General features: G+C 28.6%; 2 protein-coding genes and 1 long non-coding RNA gene across 4 annotated transcripts in view; 1 reads left to right on the forward strand and 2 right to left on the reverse strand.

Moving 5' to 3' along the window:
* The first annotated feature begins 783 nt into the window (after nt 1–783).
* Nucleotides 784–7,941, forward strand: LOC113793455 (pecanex-like protein 1). The gene is made up of 11 exons (XM_027343496.2): nt 784–937; nt 1,002–3,412; nt 3,476–3,840; nt 3,899–5,179; nt 5,253–5,361; nt 5,420–5,549; nt 5,602–6,865; nt 6,922–6,983; nt 7,050–7,262; nt 7,322–7,425; nt 7,484–7,941. The coding sequence occupies exons 2-11, from the start codon at nt 1,033–1,035 to the stop codon at nt 7,867–7,869; spliced, it is 6,294 nt and encodes a 2,097-aa protein (XP_027199297.2). The 5' UTR covers nt 784–937; nt 1,002–1,032; the 3' UTR covers nt 7,870–7,941.
* A 446-nt stretch (nt 7,942–8,387) lies between these two features.
* Nucleotides 8,388–27,863, reverse strand: part of LOC113793113 (potassium voltage-gated channel protein eag-like) — a 28,248-nt gene continuing 8,772 nt past the window's right edge. The window contains exons 3-13 of one of the 2 annotated variants that reach the window (XM_027343082.2): nt 24,757–24,828; nt 21,734–21,993; nt 19,846–19,946; nt 19,578–19,685; nt 17,103–17,289; nt 16,926–17,019; nt 14,758–14,900; nt 12,713–12,902; nt 11,091–11,521; nt 10,815–11,033; nt 8,388–10,747 (exon numbers count right to left, since the gene is read on the reverse strand). In XM_027343082.2, coding sequence (XP_027198883.2) covers nt 9,485–10,747; nt 10,815–11,033; nt 11,091–11,521; nt 12,713–12,902; nt 14,758–14,900; nt 16,926–17,019; nt 17,103–17,289; nt 19,578–19,685; nt 19,846–19,946; nt 21,734–21,993; nt 24,757–24,828 — 3,068 coding nt within the window. In that variant the 3' untranslated portion in view covers nt 8,388–9,484. The remainder of the gene's footprint in view (nt 10,748–10,814; nt 11,034–11,090; nt 11,522–12,712; nt 12,903–14,757; nt 14,901–16,925; nt 17,020–17,102; nt 17,290–19,577; nt 19,686–19,845; nt 19,947–21,733; nt 21,994–24,756; nt 24,829–27,863) is intronic. The other variant, XM_027343084.2, reaches the window with a different exon arrangement.
* Nucleotides 16,286–16,912, reverse strand: LOC142645646 (uncharacterized). Its single transcript, XR_012846729.1, has 2 exons — nt 16,611–16,912; nt 16,286–16,534 (listed from the first exon to the last, which is right to left on the reverse strand). It is a non-coding gene; the product is annotated as an uncharacterized LOC142645646 (long non-coding RNA).

Consider the following 27,863-nt stretch of genomic DNA (forward strand, 5'->3'; position numbering starts at 1 on the left):
AAAAGTGGGCGATAAAATTTGAAATGGATAATTTGATATTTTATTTATTTGTAATAATAATAATCATACAATTCATTAAAACAATTTTTTATAGAAAATTTTAATAAAACGTTATAAATGACCATTTAAGTAATCTGTATTCAAACAAAAAAAACAAAAACAAAAATTAAGCTCAAGAATTTTCAATAAAGTGTTTAAATGATCATCATGATCAGTAATTATAAATGTTTAATTTCATTATTTTTTATAAAATTCATTAGGATCAATTGGAGAAATGTAAATCATCATCTAAAATATGTTTAATGAAAAAATCATCAAGTTAAACATACCAATTATCGTTCATCAAGTCAGAGTAAGGGATTTTGAACATTAATCTGGTTTAAAATCTACTGAAACAAGAAAAAAATGAAAACTTTAAAAATCATAACCAAAAAATGATTGGAAAAAGATTTAGTTATATATCAAGGATAATTTTAAGTTTCAGACATCCAAGGAAGTTTTGTAATCATAATAGTTACTCATGTCTCCAAGGTATCATCATCAAAAATTTTCCGATGAACAATTAATTAAAATTTCGATCTTACCTAAACGATGACGAGAACTCAAATGACCTGGCCGTTAACGGAAAGACAGTGTGCTCGAATGTGCAAACATGTGCCATGTGAACAGTATTCAAGGAAAGATTCTAGAATCCGAGCTCTCATCAAGAATCCAGGAAAGTTTTCTTGTATTTTGATTTTTCTGTTTGGTTTCGTTGTTGTTGTTATTGTCAACCGTCGTCAAATCAACATTTAATTAATACACATAGATAAAAAAAAATACATTCTTTTTTTTTGTCCGTCAACAATTTTATTTCAACGGATTTTATCTGTGATATAAGTTGAAGCTACAAGTGCATTATGTCCGAAACGAATTTCTAATTCACAATTATCTACAGGTTTGTTTCGTTAATTAAAACTCATTTTGCATTATTATATTTTGTAAACTTTTTTTTTCTAAAGCAAATAATTCGCTTTGAATGATTGAATTGATATGATGGGCTTACAAGCCGCATCTGTACTGACCGAAGGTGTTTGGGCATCATTAACCGGTGGCTGGTATTATGATAAAAAACAATCTCATTTTTCAAATCTATTCCATCTTTACATATGGCTAATATTCTTGTGCTTTCCATTCGTCAATTATGTTTTCTTCAACACATGGATATCATGGATGTTATATTGTTTGTTCATTGCATTAATATTTATTGTTATCAAATCTATTAACGAATATTTTCATCGAGTTTTTGATACCGGTAAATGTATTAAAGATGAAGCAACATCATCTTGTCAAGATCCCGTCACGAATTATTTGATTGACAATGGTGATGGTGAATCGGTGAATGGAGACAAAGAAGCTCTAGAAATGGTTACTATTTCGAATAATTCAACAACAAACAATGATCAACCGTCGAGGAAAGAAGAAAATATTAGTATCAATAAAATAATGAACGAAATGGATTCGATAAAGAAACGAATCGAAGCTACTGATGATAATTGTTCCAATGAAATTACATCAAAAACAATCGATCTAAAAGCCGATGTTCATCATAACGAATCGGATTCATCTTTTGGTAATCTATCATTATTGTTTAGAAGTGAAGATGAGCCTTACGTTGATTCAAATGAACAAAAAGAATTACCTCGAAAAATATCGGATGAAGCAATAAAACTAACATCAGTCGTTAAATCCGACACTTCTTTATCTAACATAGCAGCCATATATACCAAAGGCAATTCATCCAATAATTCGGTCGGTGTATTGGAAAATCTTAACAAATGTGAGCAGCAACAGATGCATACTTTTCGACGAGCACGAAGTGAAATCGAAACGATTAAACGATCAGAACATTCACGAACATCAGCCATTCCTCCATCACACCCCGTTAGTATGGAAATAATTAATTCTAAGACTGACAATATAGATAAGTCCGTTCCGTTAGATAAAAGTAAATTTAACGCTAAAGAAGGGAATGGTAATTCGGAAATGGTTAGGAATTCGAAATATCCAAAGTCGAAATTGTTTCAATCAGAAGAAACAGGCATAATAAATAAAATGAGTTGTATCGAAGAGAACCAAAATGAAAAACAAGTATCCACCACCTGTAATAGTGCCTATATCAAAAAAGATTGTGATTCAAGCGAAGATGGTGATGAAAGTGAAATATCATTGTGTACGAATGATTCAGTTAAAGCTAAGTCATCAACCCTGACAGCTTTAGCAATCAAAAAAATGTCCAAACAACCTATGCGTAAGACTAGATTTTCTTCATCAAACAGTGGCCGCAAACGTTCAAAATCATCTTCTACTAGTGGCCGCTCTGAATGGACCCATAAAAACATATATCATGAAGTAGATCAGCGATATCGCATAAAACCTAGTATGGTTTTGCTTAACACTTCGGATGAAGAAGATAATGAGGCAAAAACTGCTGGTGGCACCATTCGGCCATTATCAAATCGTTTTCAATTATATCATCGTCATTCAGATTCATCATCACTTCCATCATCATCATCTAGTTCACCCTTATCAATGACTAGTGGTGATGGTGTCAAACATGAAAACTTTAATCCATCCAATGTTGTCTACCCTATAAATTATCCATCTACGTCATCAGGCATCTCACATCGAATTGTGGAGCGGAAAAGATTTCGAAACAAATACCCATCTTCATCAAAAACACAAAAATATCAGCTCACAAAGGAAGGTAGTGTCAATGAAGATTTATCATCAAATTTTCAAAATAAAGCTAGAAATTCACGAGGTCAATTATGGCCTACCAATCCATGTGATAATAATAATTCGATATCGATGAAAGCTTTCAATGAGTTTTGTGAACAAGGATCTCGCTTGAATGATCCAGATACAAAGACTTATTCTCGTTCGAATTCGTTACGTGATGGCGAATCATTGAAAAATTCACCCAATATAATCAACGAAATTTTTACAACTCCTGGTACTCATTTGGCCACTTCACATGAAGATACGACCGTTGGTGCTGTACACGTATTTCAAGATGAACACGGAAATTGGTTTACTTATACATTCGATGAAAATAGTACAGGATTAGCCAAAGGATTATGTCCTCCTAATCCGTTCACTAAACTGACTTCATCAGCTACATCCGCAACAACCCAAGCAAATACATCAATGCCAATGCCAATAATGGACAATTCGAATGATAAATTCAAATCTAGTAATGCATTGATACCTTCTACTTCAATTTTCTATCTCAACAATCCTCTTTTAGATCTTGGTGTAAGTTCGAATAATAATAACAATAATATTGATTCGGTTGCAACAATTCGTGATATGAACAAATTGGACGGCCTGTTTTTATTCAATAATAATCATTCATTTGATCCAATGTCAAGTAAGTATTGTTAATTTTTTTCATAAAATTTTAAATCGAAATTCATTTTTTTTTTTTTTGAAGTGTTTGATCCACCCCCTGATGTATCGAGGGAATTCGCACTATCGATCGCTTCTGATTTCATAAGCTCATTGAATAATCAATCGTTCCCTCATTCGTTTCAACAATCGCAACAAAAATTGAAATCTGCCCATTATTATGAGGTGAACTTATTGAAAATGAAAACAGTGAAAATTCGATTCGATCGATTAGCTTTGTTGGCTTTTTTGGATCGTAATATTACCACTTGTGAATTAATATGTTCAATATTGTTGTCCATTGCAGTCGCATCTTTTACATCTATTCTGTTGCAAAAAGAATTTTTTCATGATATTCGTTTGTTTGTTTTCTGTTTTGTCGTTGCTGGCTCTCATTATACATTATTAAAGGTTTGTGAATAATTCAGATAACAGGTTTACTATGAATGATTTTTGTTTTGTTTTATAGAGTGTGCAGCCGGATGCTGCATCACCAACACATGGTTTCAATAGGATAGCAATCTATAGTCGTCCAATCTATTTCTGTTTGGTCAGCGCAATTATTCTCCTATCAAACGATTGTTACAATAATTATTCACCACGAATGGATAATATTTATTTTGAAATCTATGGTTTCAATCTAATTAACCGTGATTTATTCTTGACCATCAGCAATATTGCACAAACATTTATTTTGATATTTCCTCTGTTATTCATGTTTGGCCTGTTACCTCAATTCAATACGTTTGTGATGTATATATTCGAACATATTGATATACATTTATTTGGTGGTACCGCATCCACTATGGGTATGATATCGGCTATTTATTCAATTTCTCGAAGTATTCTGGCCATCACCTTTCTTTATTTATGTGCTCATCTATTGAATATAAAAGAAACACAGCGTACAACTTTTTCGGTATTCTGTGGAATACTAGCTGCCATCAGCTATCTGCTCAGTCGTTCTCCAAGTGATCCATCATTATTTTGGAATGTAATCTATGAGTTTCTCATGACCATCAAAAATTTCTTCACAAGTTTAATAACCAATTCAAAATCTAAAACAAAATCTATTGACACAAATGGTGCCGATGCAGAAAAACCTATGACTATCTCGATGACGAGGAAAAAATCGACTGAAGTATTGATTGATCCATTGCCTGAAAAATTGAAAAAAATTGCATGTTCGCGCTTTGAATCTGATTTTATCACCTGTATATTTGTCATGATTAGCGTTTTTAGCGTTCATGTTAGTTCAATATTTAAATTGCAACCATATTTCAATGATTACATAACCGGTTTAGCTGTATATTGGAGTTTTATAGTTCATTATCTTATACCACAATTTCGTAAACAATTACCGTGGTTATTGTTTTCAAGTCCGATATGTAAATCAGCTGAATATAAAAAATTCGAAGTCAGAGAACCGGCCAAAAATATGTGGTTCGAAAAGCTAGAAGCTTGGCTTTGGTTAGTAGAGAAGAACATTCTATATCCGTTGCTATTTTTATCGTACATTACCACCGACTGTCCATTACTAATCAAAAACTATGGTAACAATGTTGGCATGTTGTTATTGGTCATTTTCGGATTCAAATGTTTGCGAAGTTCATTTAATGATCCATCACACAACTATATTATCGTCATATTTACGCATTTGTTTTTTTATTACGATTTTCGGATATTTATCGACAGTCATGACAATATATTCCTTATGAATTTTTTTATCATGTCATTTGTCTACTACAAGGTATTTAACAAAATCAAATTGATCTGTTTGTTCATCAGTCATAACATCTAACGAATCATTTCCTCATCTATAGATAACCGATTTTCTGCTCAAATTTCGTTTTGTCATAACTTATGTTGCTCCATGGCAGATTACCTGGGGTTCGGCATTCCATGCTTTTGCACAGCCATTTAGCGTTCCTCGTATGTCATTGAAATATTCATGTTCACATTCAAATTAATCGATAATATTGTTTTCTAGATTCTGCTCTATTAATGGTTCAAATATTTGTTTCATCATTGCTTTCTGCACCTCTTCAACCGATTCTTGGCAGTGCAATATTTTTCACATCATACGTAAGACCGATAAAATTTTGGGAACGGGATTACAAGTTAGTATGAATAATTTGTATTTTTCCGATTTAATATATTTTTATTTTTCAGTACTAAACGTGTCGATCATTCGAATACCAGACTTGCATCACAGATCGACAAAGCTCAGATAGGTTCCGATGATAATAATTTGAATTCAATTTTCTATGAACATTTAACCCGTTCATTACAACATTCATTATATGGTGATCTAATATTAGGCCGTTGGGGCGATGTATCGCAAGGCGATTGTTTTGTCTTAGCAAGTGATAATCTTAATTGTTTAGTTCATATTATTGAATTAGGCAATGGATTTGTTACGTTCCAAGTTCGGGGCTTAGAATTTCGTGGTACATATTGTCAACAACGTGAAGTTGAAGCAATTACGGAAAATGTCAGTGATGATGATGGCTGCTGTTGTTGTGATTCATTTCGTGTCAATGGCGTTTTATCGATTAATGCAGCTTTCAATCAGCGTTGGCTATCATGGGAAGTGACTCATACAAACTATGTTCTTGAAGGCTATTCCATATCGGAACATATTGCATCAACAATTGTTCAACCATATGATCTTCGTAAAGCACTGATCACTTATTATGTTAAATCGATCATCTATTTTGTGATCACAAACGAAAACTTTGTCAAATGGATCGAAAATGATGACATTAAACAATCGCTCAGCTATTTGAATGAAAAAGATTTTGTTGATCTTGATCCTACATTCAATTACAATATTGATGAAGATTATGATATTATGGCCTCTGGTATAACACGTTCTAGTTTTTATTCCACATATTTTGTTTGGATTGATTACTGTATAAAAAACGGTGTCCATCCTGCTCAATCAGAAATTGTTCGTAATAATGAAGAATCGGCTTTATCTTTATGTCTGGCTTTAAGCTTACTTGGTCGACGAGCACTCGGAACAGCATCACATCATAATTCAGCCTTGATGAATGTAGAGTTTTTTCTTTATGGTTTTCATGCTTTGTTCAAAGGAGATTTTCGTATTCATTGTTCACGTGATGAATGGGTATTTCAGGATATTGATTTTCTCGACAAAGTTGTTTCACCAAGTGTCCGTATGTCTTTAAAGCTTCATCAAGATCAATTCTACGAAGAATACATCTATGAAGATCCGAAAACATTATTTGATGCTATCACACAATATCAGAAATCAATGGTTATTTCACATGAAGCAGACCCTATCTGGCGCAAAGCAATATTATCGAATGTTCCATCATTATTGGCTCTACGTCATGTTTTTGATGAAGGAACCGATCAATATAAGGTGATCATGCTCAACAAAAGATACTTGAATTTTCGTATAATCAAAGTAAGCTGCAAAACTCTATTTTTTTATATTGATATTAATTTATCGTTTTAATCTAGATAAATCGTGAATGTGTCAGAGGTCTTTGGGCCGGACAACAACAAGAGCTTATCTTTTTACGGTATGAAATTCGATTCGTCATTATTAATGCTTATTTATTCTCAATTCATATAATATTTTCATATAGAAATCGAAATCCTGAACGAGGTTCGATACAGAATGCCAAACAAGTTTTGCGTAATATAATTAATTCATCCTGTGATCAACCGATTGGCTATCCCATCTATGTTTCGCCATTAACAACTTCTTTCGCGGAAACATCTAATTCACTTAATCAAATTATCGGACCTTCACTTAGTTTCTTGATGTTTAAACGAGCTATCGTTGGATTCTTCAATAAGTAATAATATTATTTTTGGATTAAATCTTACACTTATTTTTATCATTTTTTTTGCATAGAATCAGTAATCGTTGCAATGAAGTATGTACTGGCAGTAGTGGTAATGCTACCGAAATGAATTTTGCTTCGGTTCGCCTGACTAAAAGTGAATCTAGTGATCGAGGTAATTTTGGGCTTAATTTGAACTATTTATTTATTCATTTTTTCTATTTTATCAAAAGGTATCGAAGATTCTACAAATGCCAAAGGCTCATTAATCGTATCCTCACAGTCACAAATTGTTCAAATTTCGAATTATAGTCAATATTTGAAAAAACGAGGTATCAACCGTAATGATGAGGAGGCCACGCATAATACTTCAGCCAATCTAGTCACACCGAAAAATGTATTATGTTTGCTTCAAAATTCTATCAATCAAACACCATCGGCGCCTACATCTTCTTTGAATCAAAATGAACCTAGTGTTGCTGTTACATCCATGTCAAACAAAGCAATTACTACTGTTGGCCAAAATTCCGACAGTTCTATTAATGTTAATAATGTTGATCTTGCAAAATCCTTAATTATTGAAAAAGGATTTGTTCATCCGAAAGGAGATGCTGTTTAAATTATGTTTTTTGATATTTTTATTCATTTTTATACAAAAATTAATCAATAAAAAGTGATTTTAATCGATTTATCAATTTTTGATTAATATTATTTGATCATATTTGAAAATCCTATAAATCTTTGTTTCAATACTTCATAACTTAATCTTCGTTTCATCAATATTTTATTTTTGGTAAAAGTATCTGGTTTTTTTATTTGATTACAAAAAAAAACAATCGAACATTTCAATACAATACATCATTTGAGAAAGAATGAGAAAAAAAACAATATAAAGAAACATGAATTGTGGATCACAAATAACAATTGAATAAAAGAGAGATCAAAGAATAAGAATGGGTATGTATATTGATATGACTAGAACTAGGATTTTGTTTTGTTTTTTTCGTTTTATTTTTTATTTTTTGAAATAGAAAATGAAATTATTAACAATGTTTGAAGCTTATGATTTTGATGTGTTTGTGTGAAAGACGGATCTGAGAGAACATTTATTTGTGTGTATGTGTGTGTGGGTAGAACAAAGAAAAAAATACAATTCATTTATAATGGGATAAAAATTCGGTTTTGGACCAGATACACATTTTTGGGTTGATATTAATTATGTAGAGGGAGTGGTCATAGATGAATGAATTTAACGGCTTTTAGCTTCAAAAAAAGAAGAATTGAATGATAAAATATTATATTATAAACAAGTGTGTGTTGCCGCCCATCTCCCAAATCTTTGGCTGAAGTTTTGTTCTTTTGGGATTCTATCCAACTTTTTATTCATTTGATACAATCGATTATTTGTTTTCTATCCATTTGTTTCGGGTCTCACCGAAAATCGGTCCAAAAAAAAAATATCGCTAGTGGAGAAAATCGCCAAAAATAGCCACAAATATTGGCGCTTTAGTTAGTTCCTCCCGGAAAACCTAGTTGCACAAACCTTACCTAATCTGCTTGAATATTTCCATTTTTTGGCTATTTTTTCCTATTGGGATTTTTTGCAAACCACAATTTTCTCTAAGGCTATGGTCCCATTGCAATGAGACCTGGGCCTAAGTGTTAACATTTCGTGTTGCGCAGACTGTTGCGCACATTGACTTTTTCTGCAGACCCTTTCTATCACATTTGTGTATTAAAAATTTCCTAACACATTTCTCTTGCCCTTCATTTTTTGTGCACGACACTCTCGAGAAGCTTCGCTTCTCGTGTTTATTATATAGATGCTTGAATACTGAACATGACTCACAAAAAAAAAATTTATATTTTCCAATTTTGTTTCGAATGTCGATTTGGAATTCTTATCGTGTGAGTGATGTGATATATAAGAATAATAGGCATATGTTCAAATTGTATAAATGTTGAATTCAATTTGTGATGATGATGATGATGATGATGATGATGAGTAAATTTGATTATTATTAAAATCGTGTAAAAATTTTTGAACGAAAGAATGTCTGTATTTATTCAGATTGTATTGTTGTATATTTTATATAATAAAGATCAATAATGAAAATCGATCGATAATGTTGATGATGATGGCTGTTGAGATTGACTTTATCGATAATTATATTTAGAAAAGGCGAACATATTTTTTTTTCTTTGTTAAATTGGTAGACATATAAAATTTGTAGCTATAATTTACTGGTCATATCTTGATCTTCATCAGTATTATCTAAATCTTGTTGTGCAATTTCCTTTTCCAATATAGCACGCATGTCATCATCGGGCAATTGTTTCTTAGATTGATGTTGTTGATCATCATCATCTCCAGTAACAATATCTCCTGATGTCGGTTGATGATGAGATTTAGATTTACCATGTTTCTTTACACCAGCCGTTACCAGACTAACTTTACTACGATGATGTGCAGATGATCGTTGTTGTTGTTGTTGACCACTGATAGTTGTTGCGGCCAATACTTTATGATCTTTAACGATTGTTGTTCCAGTTTTACTGGCAGTCGAATCGATCCGTTTAGATGTTGGCGTTGTCACAGCTTCTTCATCGACCTCTTCGATTGTACTTTGCTGACCCATTGTAGAAAACGGTTTAATTGAATTTTTTGCAGCTTGAGCAGAAAATATGGAAGAGGTGGCTGTTACATCTGTCGATGGTGAATGTTGATGATCATCGACATCAATATTCAATGTGGATAATTTTTTAGTTATATTCGATATGTGTTCATCAATCTTTCCAATTTTGTTAGTAAGTTTTTGCATTTCTAATTTCAGATCAATACGCATATCAACTAATGTGGCAACAATTTGTTGATAATCAACACTATTTATACTTTTTGGTTGAACCAATATTTTATTGGAATCGGCGGTCTCATTACCACCAGTTTTGGTTTTTTGTTCATCTTCAGCCGTTTCTTCAATTGTTTCGTGTCTAACACTACCTCCTGTCGCAACTCTTGGCCATTTATTACCCTGTGTTGGTGGTCGTATATCTTTAACTACTTGTATATGTTCAGATTTCTTACAAACTAATTCTGTTTTTCTTGATAGATTCAAATTATGATCATCACGATCAAACAATGCATTTTCCACTTCATGTGCTTTCTTTTCAGCATCACGACTAACATTGCTAGAATCACGACCCAATGCGGCAGCCCATTTTGATCCTTTGAATGCCGAAGCAACTCTTGATTCAGGTTCTGATTGTGGTTGTTTTGGTTTTCCATCCGAACCTTTTTCAACATCGGCTGAGTTTGGGGCACTTGAACCAGGACGACTAGGTATACCAGTTGAAGGCACGCCATCGGAAGGTTTTCGAAATTTAGAAAAAATTTTTCTTACAAGATGATCTTGAGCTAAATCTAATTGTGGATCATTTTTTCGTTTTTCAGCTAATTCTTGTTCGCGTTTTATATCGGCCACTTTACGGAAGATTAACTTTTTTTATATTAAAATAAATTAGAGAAAATTTTTTCTTTGAAAATTAACATTGTTATCATCTTACCCGATGTCGAAGATTATAAGTGAGCACTAAATTTCTTGCAAATGAATTTGCAAATGCTTGATAAAAATTAAGTACTTCGATCAATTTGTCACGTTTAATTGCATGTAAATCGCAATATGTCAAAGCTCGAACATTGGCACATGACTGTCCTATGGTTGGCTCTTTCCAGAATGCATCACCAAATACATCGCCTTTACCCAGAATGGCTACCACTTCGTCCTATGTCGTAAAAAAATGTATGGAAAATGGTTTTTAAAAGAATATGATGATACTTACATCTTGAATCACTTCCAATGATCCCGAAATAACAAAACACAATGAATCAATTGATTCACCAACATGATATAATAAATCACCAGGCGCACTATGATCCATTGAAAAATACATGGCCATAGCACGTAAACAACCATCGCTAGCCAATCGAAATGCCGGATGTTCATTGAACACTTTCCGGTTAAGATGGACACAAATATCGGCGGTCATATCTTTAGGACAATAACTTAATACTTTTTTCGTATCAATTCCTTTACTCATAGCCCATGTTGAAACAACATAGTCCATGACACGTTCACTTAATGCTTTTGGAAGCTCGTGTAATTTCATAAATTCTCGTACATTGTTCAACATATCATGATATTTGGCTGTAGCACTGGTCATTTGTTGTATGATGGTCGTTACATGACCGAAAATCGTTGCATACAATAGAGCTATAAGTGACGTATATTATTCGCCAAATTCAAAGTCATAAACAATAAGAAAAGAATAAGAGAATAAGTTAAATGCAATTAATCATAATCAGATAATAAGCATTAAAGATAAGTTATTATTAATGTATGTTTCAAAAAACAAAATTCCGGGAATTATTCTGGAAAGAGAATGATTATATAATGATTTAAAGTAACTAATGATTTGGCGTTATTTTCAAAATATGTCATACTACTGTAATTATTATTAAGATAAATCAATTATTTTACATAAATTATCGATCATTTTCAGGCTAAAATAAATTGTCATAATCAAGCAAAAATTTATCATATGACCATAAATATTTTAATATACAAAGTAAATGTAATTGAGAATCAAGATTTTATCATCATCATCATCATCATGAATCATATGAAATTAACACAATCAAAACAAAACAAAAAAATTTGTTCAACTTCTATGAAATTAGTTTTTCTGATGTTCGACTTTTCTATTGTTCGTTTGTTGATAATCAAGTATTACTATCATCATTGCGGATTGTAAATTTCCGGAAATTTACAATTTTTTTTTTTTTGGTTCTCGAAGTACTCAAAAAAATAACATTAACATCAGACAAAAAAAAAAATAAATTGATAACAAATGTCAAAAGGGGGCTAAAAGAAGAAAACACCAAAAAGAAAACATTAAAAACCAAAATTTCCTAACGGCTATTTGTTTCCGAAGAAAAAAAAATTCCAAAATGAAAAAAAAATCAATTCTATTCCAATTATTATTTTTTCTTTTTTTTCAGTTCTAAGAATTAGTAGCATCTTTCAAAAAAAAGGATATATGACTGAATAAAACGGAAATTAAAATTTTTTTTTTTGTATGTCTATTCAATGACTGGAAATGTTTGTGTTTGCTCAAATGTTCAAACATTCATTCCATTCAATGAATATTGTTACCCCCAAACAAAGACAAACAAAAATTCTGAATCTAATTCTGAATCCCTTATATATGAAATAAAAAACATTTGAAATAAAAAATAATACTATAAGAAAAGAAACCTATTGTATGTGTGTTTAAATTGAAAAAAAATAGAATTCGAGTATGGACAAATATAATGATGAATGAAATTTTTTATGTTTTGTCCTATTTTCGTTTTTCAATCAAAAATTTTTTATTGAATTTGATATGAAATATATAATACATACCTCCAATGACCATCATACAAATGGTAAAAATTTTTTCATTATCAGTTTCGGGTGCAACATTACCAAAACCAACACTTGTCATACAGGTCATTGTAAAATATAATGATGTTATATACATTGTTGATCTTTCTGGTCCACCTTCAAGTTCGACACGTGCTGTTATATTATTAGGCCTTAGATGAAATGGAAACTATTGAATTCAGAAAAAGAGATTGATAAAAAAATGAAAAAAAAAACATTTGATATTCGATATGTTTGAGCAATATAGGTTATTATTATTATAATTCAATGAATCTTCTTAAATTACATTTTTTTGACAGTACAAAATGAATAACCAAAAAAAAGGTGTAAGCACACATTGTAATCATTTGTTGTTTTTTTCAAATATTATTATTTTTCCAGTGGATTTATAGGATTTATAAAAAAAAACTACATATATAAAAATCTCAAGATCAAAAAGATGGCTCATTGTTATCGATGAATTCGAAAACAAATATAAATTCTATCAAAAGATTGAATATTTTTTTTTCTTTACGTTTCGAAAAAAACAGTCATAAATCGATTATATGACAAACATGAACAAAGAAAAAAGAAATCTTGCCGTTCAAATTCAGATTTTTTTTCCGCATCCAATTCAATTTTTTTATAAGTTCCAGATAACATTTATTTCATTTTGGGATGTTGAAAACGAAAAAAAACAAACCCTCATCAATTCCGGAATGTACTTCATGCACATGTGATGAGAAAAAAAAGTGAAACAAAATCATAAAGAAAAATTTTCATCGACAATTCCCAATTGAGGATTCACAATCTCTTGTTACATCAAACGCAAATACATCTGAATTTAGATACATATTCAAACATCACTCACTATTGATTTTTATTGAATCTAGATTTTCAAACACCTAGATATCTATAGAAATTGTTTTCGGAATTTTTTTTCGTATTTCGAATTCTTAGATGTAACAGATTGAATAAATAAATATTGGCAAAGAATTCGAATAGAAACAGAATGACTACTTCATTATTATCGATACAAATATAAAGCTATTTTTTTCTCATTTTATAAAAATGAAATAAAAACAAAGTGACCATTTTTTTATCGATAATAAATTCTTAGAAATTACTATTACTACAAATGAATTGACATAATAATATTTGCAACAACAAAAAAAAATCAAGGAACGAGAATTTGATAAAAATTCATTATTTCCAAAATGAAACATGAATCATTATTGTTCAAGATTAATTGGTCAGAAAACATTCATAGCACATAATCATCTCATTGCTGCTCAATAATCAAGCTGTCTTTTTTTCAAATAAATAAAGGACTGCTGCTTTTGTTGTTGTTACAAATTTGATTAGGATATAAAGTCGAAATGTGAAAGACAAATAATTAAATATCGATAGTATTTTTATTATTATTATTATTTTTTTTTTTTTTGAAGATAGTTTTAGCTTTGGAATAAAAACACAAACAACATTGCGATGATGATGATGACGAGTGATAATGATGATGATGATTACAACATAGGTTCCATTTTATCCTGTTTGTTTTTTTTCATCAATAATCTTCTTAAAGAGAATTATTCTTTATTTTTTTCTGTTATTAAATAATCTATTTCATTGGTCGTCGTCATCGTCATCGTCATCGTTGTTGTTGTTCCAAGATGATTAAAACGGATTCTGATCCTCCTGTCGTTTTTCATTCATTTTTATTTCATGGATGATCTTTTTTTTGTTGTTGATATTCTCTATTGCTATTTTCCAATATGTTATTGTTAAATATGATGATGGTAATCTTTTTTTCTTATTTTTTTTTGTCGTTAATCCCAAGGATTAATATATAAAACAATGTGTACGATTTTCCTTTATTATTTAGGTTTTTCAACATTATCATTGTTTTGTTGATATATCAATTCCGATTTTTTTCGATATTAAAACAAAAAAAAATAATAACATACCTGTATATCAAAAAAGAAAAGAAATAAGAATAAATCATTAATAATCGATATTGTAATGTAAAAACAAACAAACAAACAAACCTGTGTAACATTGCCTAATTTCCATAGCCAACTATAAGTGAGGTAGTTTTCCGAATCGCTACGACCAATACTATACCAAATACATGCTAGCCAATGAGCGACTAACATGTAAAAACAAAGTAACAGAATAAGCATTGCAGCACCTATTAGAGTAGAGAAATTGAAGAAGTAGAAAAAAATTTTATCATTTTGAATTGAAAATTTTGTTTGTTTGTTTGATGTATTTTATTTCAAATATTTGAAATATAAAAGGAAAAATATTTGAATTTGAATTTGAAATCCCAAATCTATGATGGATAATAATTTTTTTTTGTGTGTGTGTATGGGGGTTCAGGTATATTTTATTCATAATCAAAATCTCTAAGCTTCAATTTTTTTTCGTTGTTGTATCGAATTGTAAACGAACAAAAGAAAAAACTATTTCATCTCAAAATAGAAATATGATATTATTATCATATATGCATTGTCGGGCGTATTATTAGAATTTTGAATTCAGACCGTTTTATTATTATTATTATTATTTTCAATCTGATTCAGAAAAATCATTTCGTTGATGGATTCCGGGAGCAAACCCTAAATTGATCTTGTTGCTGGTGGTAGTGTTTTTTTTCTCTCTCATTTTCATTTCCATTTACAATTCGCTTGACTGAATATCAATCATTTTCAATGATTTTATTTTTAAATGTCGACATTGAATCGAATAATAGTCTAGAAAACGTTTAGAAACATATCCAAAGCGGTTTTAACGGTTATCCTCTATAGGTTTTGTTGCTTTTAATGTGTTGACCTTTTTTTTCTGCTATGAAGGGAGATAGATAGAAAATGGGAGTATAAACGACATATGCAGACATATTTCAACGTCAATGTCAGAAAATGATTCAATTGGTGGTTATAAGAAACATTATAAACATGGTGTTCAATTCTGTTCATGACGTCCATCATCAACAACAACAGCAACAATATCAATGACTGATAACAAAATGTTAACTCTCTAGTTTTTTGTTGTTGTTGTTGTTGTCTGATGTCTGATATCCAAGGTTTAAAATTTCATATCAGTTCGTAGCTTATATAATGATAATCAACTTTTTTAGATGTAAAGAAACAGGATGAATTTACTTCCATTTTAATCAATGAATAGAAATTGAAAATTCTTCCCGAGAATTATGCCAAGGTTTTTTCCCAGTTATCTTATTTATTTTTCATGTTTCCGGTTGTTGATTCGCAAAATAAATTCTGAAATCAATTTTTTTTAAAGAAAAAAAAATTCATACTAAAGAGAAAAATTCGTAACAGAAGCAGCTGCTTTCAAATATTGGAAATCATGAAATCCTTTTGAGCTTTTTTAGCAATCAAACATCGTAAAACAGGAAGAATCTATTTTTTTCGTTGAAAAAAAAACTAAACTAATTTCCAATTTCCAAATTATCAATCATTTCACTAAGGGAAAAGAAAAGATTTTAGTTGATGTTCATTTTGGTTTTTGCTACACCATATCCCCCGTGTTACCATAAACCATTCTCGTTAATAATGAGGTAGTTCTATTTTATTTTATTTTTGATTCATGTTTATACGCGTCTAATACAGGCTTTGAACAAAGAATATTAGAATCGGCAATTTGATGGTTGATTGTGTATGTATGTATGTATGACACACGTTTGTTGTTGTTGTCATCATCATCATTATGATCATCAAATATCGTTCGTCCTAACGGAAATTATTTGTTATTCAAGCATAAACAAGCATATACCACACAACATGTATATGAGATTGGGATGAACTGTATGATGATGAAAATGAAAAAGAAAACAAAAATTGAAAATGCTTTCATCAGGCATAAATTTAAAATCTTGTACCATATATTACTCGATTCGGTGTGTGTGTGTGTCGATTGAGAGAATATTTTTAAAAAAATTACATGGAAATTTAACACACAGATCTTGAATACATCTACATTACACATAAAGGATGCTAAGGATGAATGAATGTTGATCATCATTATCAATGTTGATGACAACGATAAAATTGTCGATCGGGTGTCGAATTTATGGTTTTTGGAAAATTGTTTTTCTCTATTGTTTTTTTTTTTGTTCGAAGCTTAATTTTTTAATGCATCCATTCATGCATTAAACCATTATGGTTAAAAAATAGCTACCCAGAAAAAAACTTACCATATTCAAGGTAACGGTCCAGTTTTCTTACAACACGGCCAAGTCGTAATAGGCGAACTACTTTTAAGGCGCTAAATAAACTGCCGATACCTTGCTGTGTTTTTGTTTTTCAAAAAAAAAGAATCAAAAAATGATAATCAATAATAAAAAAAATTTCAATTATTAAAAAAAACTTACATCTTCCGTATGATCAAATGCATTGAATATATCATAAGGCAGACATGAAAGTAGATCAATAATAAACCAACTCCTGAGATAATTGACACGAATAATTTTCGGATCGGATACTACTTCACCACCAGGTCCGACAAATGTTGTGTGAAAATTGAGCACAATATCAATAAAAAATATCACATCAACGATGCTATCAACAAGAGTTTAGGAAATAAAGAAGAAACAAAAAACGAAACAAATTGAAAACAACAACAAACAACAAAATTCATAAATTTTGAATTTTAAATGAAATTTTTTTAATTTTTTTATTCAAATTTAAATTTAAATTTAGCCTAAACACACGAATATATTTTTGGTTGTTTGCATTATTTAATTTTAAAAATTTGGTTTTGGTTAATCATGAAATATATAAAATGGAATTAAAATCGAAGAAAAACAACAACAACAACAACAAAAAGAAAACTCGAATAGTGAAATTATAATTAAATTAAATTATTCGAATCGCTTTCAATGTTTACAAATTTTGGGTTTGTTTTTTTTTTTTTTTTTTTGAGAAGTGAATCATTTCATTGGGTTTCATCATATATGTCTCCTATATGAAGAAGAATATAGTGAAAAAAATGTAATGACATCATAAGATTCATATATTGATATTGATAGTGTTTGTCTTCTCTCTCATTCACTCTCTTTTTTATTTGGTGGAATTTTCCAATATTTCATTTTCTCGGAAATGATGTATTGGCAAGAATCTGTATGTACATATATCATTTATCCAACTGAAATCTCGAATAGTCTGACAAAAAAAAAATCTAACCAATTTTTATATGGTTAAATAAACATTATTTTACAAATAGAATTTTCATCTTCAATAAATAAATTCATTCCAATGAAAAAAATGGATATTTTTTCCATCAATTAATGTTGTTATGAGATATAAATAAATATTTCCTTCTGGTCAAACAAAAAAAAATCGGTACTATCAGCAGAAAAAAAAATAATGTCAATATCAGGAATCCGGTTTTTCTTCCAAATGATTCATATTGAATTTTTACATGTTTAGAATCGAGGAGGGGGGTATTTATGAAAGAAGAAGGAAAATGAAAGATATTCACTTTTATTCACACAAAAAAATAAATCTAAATAACCAGAATAATGGACAGCATTGATTTTCAACTACTTTGATCCGATATAGCGATTGAAAAGGTTAAAAATCACTATAATGTTCAATATAAAAAGCTTCTTTTATTTTTACAAGGTATGTAACTTTGATTTGTTTTTTTTTCTTTTCATTTTCATTGAAGCATTTAATATTGATCATATATATCTGGGATTTTCTTTGTATCACTGTAGTGACAACAACAACAACTACCAAAAAAAAAAAACAACCGGTCCCAAAAATTTACTTTTTTTCTGGTTCATATATGAGTGGAAGCAAACATAACGAACGCCGTGACAACCACCTTTTCGATAATAAAAAGTAAAAAGTTTTTGTTTTTGTTTTTCAGGGATTTTTTCTATTTTTGGTAAAGCAAATTACTTTGAACATATGTGTGTTATATATGGTCTAATATTGGAATAATGAAAAGATTTCTTTAGTATAGTGGATTTGATGACATTATATATTCACATAATATCGTAATAATAAAAAATAAAAATTTTCGTTAATGATCAACACGAGTCATTTATATAATGTAATGATAATAAAAATATTTTTTTTTTTCTTCACTGCAAAAAAAGGAGTTAATACATGGGTCATTTTGTTGATGAGATTCTTCTTGATGAAACTAAATGTAAAGTATTAAATGAATTGACGACGACATTTTATTTGTATATACCACCAAATACAATTATGGAATTTCAAGTGAACAAAGTGTTTTTTTTCTCTCTCGTTCAGTTTAGTTTCGTTTTTTTTTGTTTAATGTCTTCACGTCATAGTCGAAGCAAAAAGAAAATGGCTGACTACATTTTGTGTGGAAATATAACAGTAAAATGTGGATTAAAGGGAAAAAAAGAAAAGAATCGAATGGGAAATTTACGTATGATGGTGATGATGATGACCTTTATGATTTTCTACACTTTTCAAACTAATATTATTAAAAAAAAACAAAATCTGTTGGAATTACATTGGTATTAATGTTTTTTTTTCTTTTGTTAAATTTAAATAAATCCTATGTTGATGATGATTTTGTTTGGATTTTGTCCTATTCCAAGGGATAAACCAGAAAAAAAATGAAAAGAATTTTTTCGTTTTTGTTTTGACAAAAATGAAAAATTTTTCATTTATTTAGTTGATTTAATCAATAAAACATGCGAAACATAACTGATGACACTTGAAAATGAATGAGGTAAATGAAATTTTCAAGACACAAATAATTATAATTGAATAATATAATTGAAAGAATTTGAAATATAAAAAGAAGAGAAATGAAAAATAATTTTTTGTTTTTTTTTAATTTTTGTTTTATAATAAATACAAACCTGTCAAGCACGAGAAGACTAACATCTTCGGAAGTTTTATTTTTAAAAGCAACATTATATGGAACCATAATGGCAGTGTAAAATGTCAAACATAATATGACCCAATCCCTATGGGATAACCAAAAACAAAAAACAAAAAAATGAATAATGAGACACAATAGTTTTTGAAAAGATGGAAAAAGAATAAAGTTTTCAAAATCCAAATGTCAATTTGGATCATTCAATATAATTATTTTGTTATTCTGTTTTTTTTTTGTTTTTGACTTACCAAATAGCTTTGAATGCACAATAATGTAATAATATATGCGGAGGTGTTTTCGGTGCTTCTTGTCGATATTGTGGCAATATATCTGAATTTAAATTAATCAACTTTTTTTGTTTGTTTGTTTATGTTTTTCCATTGAATAAAAAGTCCAGTCGAAATAATATCAAAAAAACAAAGAAAACAAAAAGACAATTATTAGAGAATGTAGTTTGTTTTTTTTTCTTGGAAAACAAAATAAAAGAATATTATTATCGTTTTTTATATAAGAAATGATAAGAGGATTGTAAATGAAACAAAGAAGAAATTTAAAGAAACGTGAATGTAATCTGAAGCGTTTGTTATTTTCCTTTTTTTAAAAAAAAATGAATAAATTGAATGAAAATTTTTATAAAATAAAAGATTAATCCTAATAAATTTTGTTGACAAATCGATTCGTTTGTTTCAAATGTGTGTCCTTATCGAAACAAACAAACAAACAAACAATTTAATTTTTTTTTCTATAGAACTAAATATTTGCTTTTGAACTTATATTAGATAAATAAAATGAATGTATTAAATTTCTACCAATAGTCATATTGGAAATATCAATGGAAATTAATGCGATCAATATACCCGATATTATCCAATCTAACCCCAAAAACTTGAAAATATAAACAATAGTTGGTCATTTTTTTTCTATACTCTGGATGGGGTTATTGAATGTTTCTACTTTTTTTTCTGTTTGCAAGAATTTTATATATAGAGATCTTTATTGTAAATTAAGATGTACATATGGCGTTTATGAACTGAATCAGCAGAATTTTTCTTTTTATTTACAACATTAAAAAAGATGAATGTGTGTGTGTGCGTGAGAGAGAGAATTTGGTGAAAATTAATCATTAACTACAAATAGATCGTATCATTGTCTTAATAATAATAGTATTTATGTTTACTTTTCAATTTTATTCTGTTGTTGATTTGATAAAACTCAACAACAACAAAAAACATAAGATCTGTCCATTTGTGTCTTGTTGTAAATAATTTATTTCTTTACTATTTCTGCTGTTTGTTTTTTTTGTTGTTGTTGTTAATAAGAGATTGTATACTTGATATATAACTGATATGATAAATGACTTTGTATACTTGAAAATCTGATTTTGTATTGAAATTGTATTCAAATCGTTTATGATGATTAGAGAAGGGAAAAATATTAAGAAAAAAAAACATCATCAAATAATATTGACATAGTAGAATTCTGAATGTTTTCCTGATAAAACATAAACATTAATATTCAAAAAATATTCTATCGAATTGAGTTTGTTATAGCCAGGGAAAAAATTGGAAAAAAATGCTTCAGGACTATAAAATTGGAAAAATAATTTTAATGATATTTGACGATTTTCGTTGTTGGTTCAATGTAGTCCAAAACTACTACATCAAATTGCATAGAAAAATTCATATTAACATCATCAAAATAATCATAATATTATTTTGGGTAAAAAGAAAATGTAACGAAATAAAATATTGTTTAAAAGCAATGAAAATTGTTATATTATTTCTCATAGGGATCTATAGTTTTTTTTCTATGTTTTTCTCATATATTTTTGTAAATATATTCCATTGAATTTGTATTGAATGGAATTACATTAAACTCGTAGATATTATTATCATATAGACAACTAACTAATCTAATTGAATTTTGGAGTTTCTTATAACCTTTAGGAATTCAAATCTTCATTGATATAGCTGATGATAATGATGATCTTAAAGGTGAATTTCATATGATTGTATCATCATCATCATCATTATTATCCAAAGATGATAATTTTCTTCAATACTCATGAGAAATAATAGTAATAACATTGATCACAAGGGAAATAAGTGAAATGAAAAAAACATAAATATTACTTACTTGGCCCAAATGATATTGTTTATTTGAACTAGTTTCAGCTTTTATAACTGGTAAATGTGATGAAAATTGTTGAGCAAGTACCGAACGGCTACGTGTTACCGAACGAGCTAAACGGGCAAATTTACTTAAACCTTTTTGTGCATCTTCTTCGATTGGCTGTTTTAATGCGGTTATATCGCGAAATGTGAGCAAAAACAATACTACCACATCTTTTTCGTTTTTGATCGGTGCCACTTGTAATAATAGCCATAATGGTGTGCCTATTAATATTTTACAAGAATGGAGACAATAAAATATAAAAACAAAAACAAAACAAAAAAAAACAGCAAAATAATGAGAAAAAAAAATACAACGAAAATTATTAGTATTATAATCATCATCACTATAATGAGTGTTGAAACTATTTGTTGTAATAATAATAATAATAATAATCATCATCATTAAAAGAAATTAGTTAGATTATAATCATTATTTTATACGTCAATTATTATATACAGACAACAAACATACAAAAACCTTGTAGTACATAGTGAACCTACATTCATTGACATCATCAGCATATTGATGATGATGATTAACCGAACATGATCATCATCATCATCAATGGTTATATCTCATTTTGTATACATTTATTCATTTGTAATTTCAAACACAATGACACGTTCACCATTATCCTGATGATCATTATGAATGTATGTATGTAATATATTAAAGTGAATGTCATGTATGGATTGTATAGCCATTGGATTTTCTAAAATGGTTAAATTCCAATTGAAAAGTGAGCTTCACTGCCATAATTCATTTCTAAATCTATTTTTTTTTCAATAAACAACAAATTATTATCTTGGTATTTTTTTTTGTCATTAAATTCGTAATGATAATAATATTGAATTGAAGAGAAAAGTTGAAGAAAATTCTTTGGTTCTCGATAAATAACTAGATCAAAAAATCAATGAAATGATGATGATGATAATCAAACATGAACAATTTTTGTTGTTGTTATCACGAAAAAATATAAAAATCCAATTTGTTTTCCAGAATCAAAATGAAAGAAAAATCAAATGAAAAAGAAAACATTCCAGAATCGGTCATTTTTAAACGAACCAAAAAAAAAGTTTTTTTTCGGGCAATCGAATCAATTGTTTGTTCGTTTGTTGTTGTTGTTAGTCTCTTGTCGATAATAATAATAATAACAATAATGACTTTGATGATTATAATGATGAGATAGTGAATGGTGATTTTCTACTGTGTTTAAATCACAATCAAACATTGTTTGTCAATTTTATTTTTTTCCATTCATCGTAATTTTCTACGAACAAGTCAGTTTTTTTTAATTCACTACAAAATTTTATCCCCGGAATTCAGTAACACAATTCAATATTGAAAAAAAAATGTTTGTATGAATAAATGTCTACAAGAAGCAAATAAAAAAATCTAAAAATATATATCCAGAAACGCCAACAAGGTCATCCACACACACACACACACATAAATAACTTTCAATGAAAATAAATTAGACCATGGACCATTAAAGCAATAGTAAAAACGACCATTGCCATCATCATTATATATGGCTTCTTCATATGCGAAGACTTGGGAAGAAGAAAAAAAAATATGACCTAATTTGATGAACAAAATGTGTGTGTGTGTGTGTGTGTGTATGTGGATGGGAGTTGGTTATTTGGTTACTATAAATAGAATGTTTCAAATTCCAAAACAGTCAGAAAAAAAAGAGAGAGGATATAGACGATGATGATGATGATGATGATGATGTTATATGAATGACTATCGTATACGTACGTACATATACACGGAAAATGGAAATGGAACAAAAATAGGAAGGCTAAATTTGGAACATTGATGAAATTAAAATAAAACAGCAACAGCAACAACAACAACAACATTGATTCTTCATCAATTTTTCCCGTCCATGATCGGGAAAAAAAATATTTTGGATTAACTTTTCCTTTTTTTTCTAATCTGTATTGAATTATGAATATGAAAAATATAAATGAATTTGTTTTTTTTTTTTTGGTCTCCAATAACATTGAAATTTATTTATTTCATTTTCACAAATAAATTTCAATAAATAAATGAAAATGGTAAGTATAGGAAAATCGATAAAAGCATGATAACTTTTCAAGCCAATGGAAAAGAAAATCGATTATTTTAACATCGAATGTGAATGCAAAAATGAAACATCAACAACAACAACAACAACAAAATTTATTTCAAAAGTTCCCAGTGTATAGATTCATGTATTCTGCAATCAATACAAACATTCAAAAAACATAAAAAATGTCTAACATTTTTTTATTGCTAAACCAAAAAAAAACGAAATTCATAGATACCGTAGTAGATAGTTTTACGAAACAAAAGACAATAAGCAAAAAAAACAAAAAAACAAAAATGGAATGTAATATAAACCATGTAATTTCTGTTGTCTCACAACCAACAAAAAAAAACGTGGATGATCAAGTCAATTTACGAGATTTGATAGAGAAAAAAAACAACAACAACAACAACGAAAATGGAACAAGAATTGAATAACACAACAACAACAACAAAAATTCATCGATGATTGAATAAATTATTTATGAAACTATAAAGAGAAAGAAAAAAAATCTATATGTTGATAGAATTGAAAACAGGGAAAATGAAATCTACAATAAGAAATTCAAATGCAAAAAAAATGAATGAATGAATTCTGTTCCGTTTTTCTTATTTCAATTTTTTTTGTTGCTTTTTGATCATCATCATCATGATTATAACGATTTGTATGCAAGGTGGAACAGGAAAACAAAACAAAACAAAAAAATTGAAAAATAAAATATTAAGAATGGAAATTTCAACGAGAAAGAGAAAGATGAAGAATTGGATTCAATTCTATTATTGTTATTATGATGATAAAAGCAACAAACAAAATGTAAATTTGGTGTTTTTGTTTTGCTAACAAATTCACGCACACACATACAAACAAAATGCTTCTAATGGTTTCTTTATCCTTTTCCATTAAGGCTTACCTGAGCTTGATCTAGAAGATGCATTATGGCGACTAATTGGCGTTCCTGGTGCCGAAGCAGCTGAATTCGGTCCTACAATATGATTTTTAATTGCATATTTTTTTAAAATTTTTATTTTGTTTGATTTAGAAATGATTGAAAAAAAAATTCATATAAAGCAAACAAACAAAACATAGAGCAATTTTTTTCTTTTGATTTTCAATAATCAGCTTAAATAATCCATATTAAACGACCGCTAATGCAAAGCATCGGCAAAGAGACAGAGAATCGCACATCTTTCATGCATACACATGGCCAAATAGAATTTTTAATACATTTAGTTAGTTAGTTTTTTGTTTGTTTGACAGAATTTTAATTAGAATTTTCATAATCATAATACAAACATTCATTTGACAACAACAAAAAAAAGTCAAAGAAAATCAATGTTAAAATCAACACACTTATTGAGGTCAAAATTGATAAAACGTTGAAAGCATTCCCCGAAAATTGCATTTTTTTTCTGAATATAATCATTCGAAAAAACAACAACAACATAGTATTAAAAAAGCGTTGAAAGCAAAATAGGAATTGAGAAAAGCATCATCAACAACAAAAAGTCATACAATTTAATAATAATAAAAAAATTTTCTTTTAATAATGAGGCTTAAAAAGCAAAACAAAGAATATCGAGGTAAATTCTTATGTGTGAGTGAGTGAGAGAGTGTATCTAAAGAATTATACCAATTAAATTTAATTGCTACATTTGATCATCATTTCATTCATCAAATGTATTTTCAAAGATCATTAGATCAGAAAAGCAACAATAACAACAACAACAAAAATTCTTCAATCTAATAATTTGATGAACTTTTTTTCGATGAAATTTTCAATTATAATGTAATGAAATTCTGATGTTTTTCATTTCATTATTATTTTGACGGGAAATTGATTTATGACTCATTATTATTTGGATTTAACAACCATGGACAAAACACAAACCAGTGAAAGAGAGAGAGAGAGAGAGAGAGAGAGAGAGAGAGAGAGAGAGAGAGAGAAAAACAATGATTCAACAACAATACAATCATGATATTCAATGATGTTGTTGAATCTGATGGCCGATGGCTGTAATTGTTATCAGTATAAATTTTTAATTAGAAATCGATACAACAATTGATATTAAGTACAAGAAAAATAAAAAAAAAGGAAATCGATTGTCATGACAGATCAATCGGCAGGATCGGCAAGCAAAAAAAAACAAAATCGAAACCAAACAAGACCAAGAAAACAAAAAGATGACATAGCATGAATATAAGATGAAAATAAATTATACTTATGATCTAAATTTCATGTCAAAATCATTTGCGTTAATCACTGAAATTCATTGATTGATTGATTGATTAATTCAATTCAATTTGAATCAAATTAAATGAAAACCAAAAAAGAAAAAAACATATATGCACTCATCGTCATCAATAGATTTGTTAGTTCGGTTATTTTGTTTGATTATACATAATAATTATCTTTTTTTTGTAACATAAGGAAAGATAATTATCGGTTGAATCCTAGGGAATAAAGAGAATTTTCTTATGAAAATCAATGTTTTTTTTTGGTTGAAATTATCAAATCCATAAGTTTGGAATAGAAAAAAATAGATTGCAATAATCATTTCAGTTAATGAGTATTGAAGAAATTTTCTGAATATAAAAAAATATCTCATTTCGAACAAATTATTCTGATATCAGACAGAAAAAAAAATCTGAATATAATTTCAATGTAATTGTTTCATATGTGTCGATATAAACGATACAAAGTTGATTTAAAAAAAAAAATAAAATGAAAATTTGAATGGCTGATTTTAATAATCATGATCATCATCATTGTCGTTATCATTTTATTCAATAGTATATTTGTATAATAAAAGTGTTAATTGAAACATAGCCGAATCTTATTGAATTTATTAATTTTCTGTATATTTTTGGGCGTGTAAAGAAAAAAAATTCAGATTTTTTTTCTTCTTCTTCTTCTTTGTTATTCGTTGCAATTTCTTTGTGCAATTTCATTTCAAAAGTAATCAACGAACAGTGTGGATAGTAGTGAGAAAAAAAGAAATCAGCAAGAATAATTTATATTCATTCATTATGATAATTATTATGGGCAATGTTGATGATGATATTAATAATTCTGATGGATTTTTTTTTTTTTGGCTTGACAAAGATGAAATTAATTGAAAATCGAATATAGATGAACAGAAAAAAATTGAAAAGAAAAAAAATTTGAAATTGTAATTATTCAGAAGAAAATTCTCATTGTTTTCAAAAATGGAAAATTTCCAGAAACCATTGAGAATCATGAAACAAAACAAAACAAAAAAGTTTTCAGAAAGATCATTGATCTTGTTTATTATTCATCATCATCACAGGATGGAAAAAAAATCAACATAAAAATCAAACGAAATGAAAATGAAAATGGAATAAAACATAATAAGCACCATTGGAATAAAGAATTGGAACAAACAAACCATCAAACCAAAAAAATATTGAATATTAATTACCCTATCTTTCATATTGTTTATGTTTGTTTTAGTTTTGTTTACATTACAACAACAGTTGATAATGATAATAATAATAATAATAATATTTGATGGGTGGTAACGGCTAATTTTCTAATCAACATTAAACAAAACAAAACAAAATTGTCATCATCATCATCAAATTGACGATTGATGAACAACAACAATAACAATGATATAACAATGATGATGAAGACACCTAAATCAATGATTATTGATTGATTGTATGGAGGAAAAAAAACTTGTATAGAATTTATGTTTATAGAATTTGTTTTCTCTGTGTAACAAGAAATGTCCAAGGATAAATACAACAACAAAAAAGATTATCAATTGACTTAACAATGTATTCTGTATATTGTAAAAATAAACAACAAACAAAAAAACAAAATGTTTTGACATGGAAACCAAATAGATATAATGGATAAAACAAAGGCTTGAATGAATAAATGATGATGATATTCATATAATGATGATATTCTTCGAACCTATTCAGAATTTTTTTTTTTGCAAATTCTGTTACACTGTTCATTGTATATAATGGGAATAAGAATGAATGAAT

Source organism: Dermatophagoides pteronyssinus, unplaced genomic scaffold, assembly GCF_027571235.1.
Source record: "Dermatophagoides pteronyssinus isolate colony J.1.1.1.1 unplaced genomic scaffold, Derpt_VIB-CSIC_2022.12 sq0001, whole genome shotgun sequence".
NCBI classification, from domain to species: Eukaryota; Metazoa; Arthropoda; class Arachnida; order Sarcoptiformes; family Pyroglyphidae; genus Dermatophagoides; species Dermatophagoides pteronyssinus.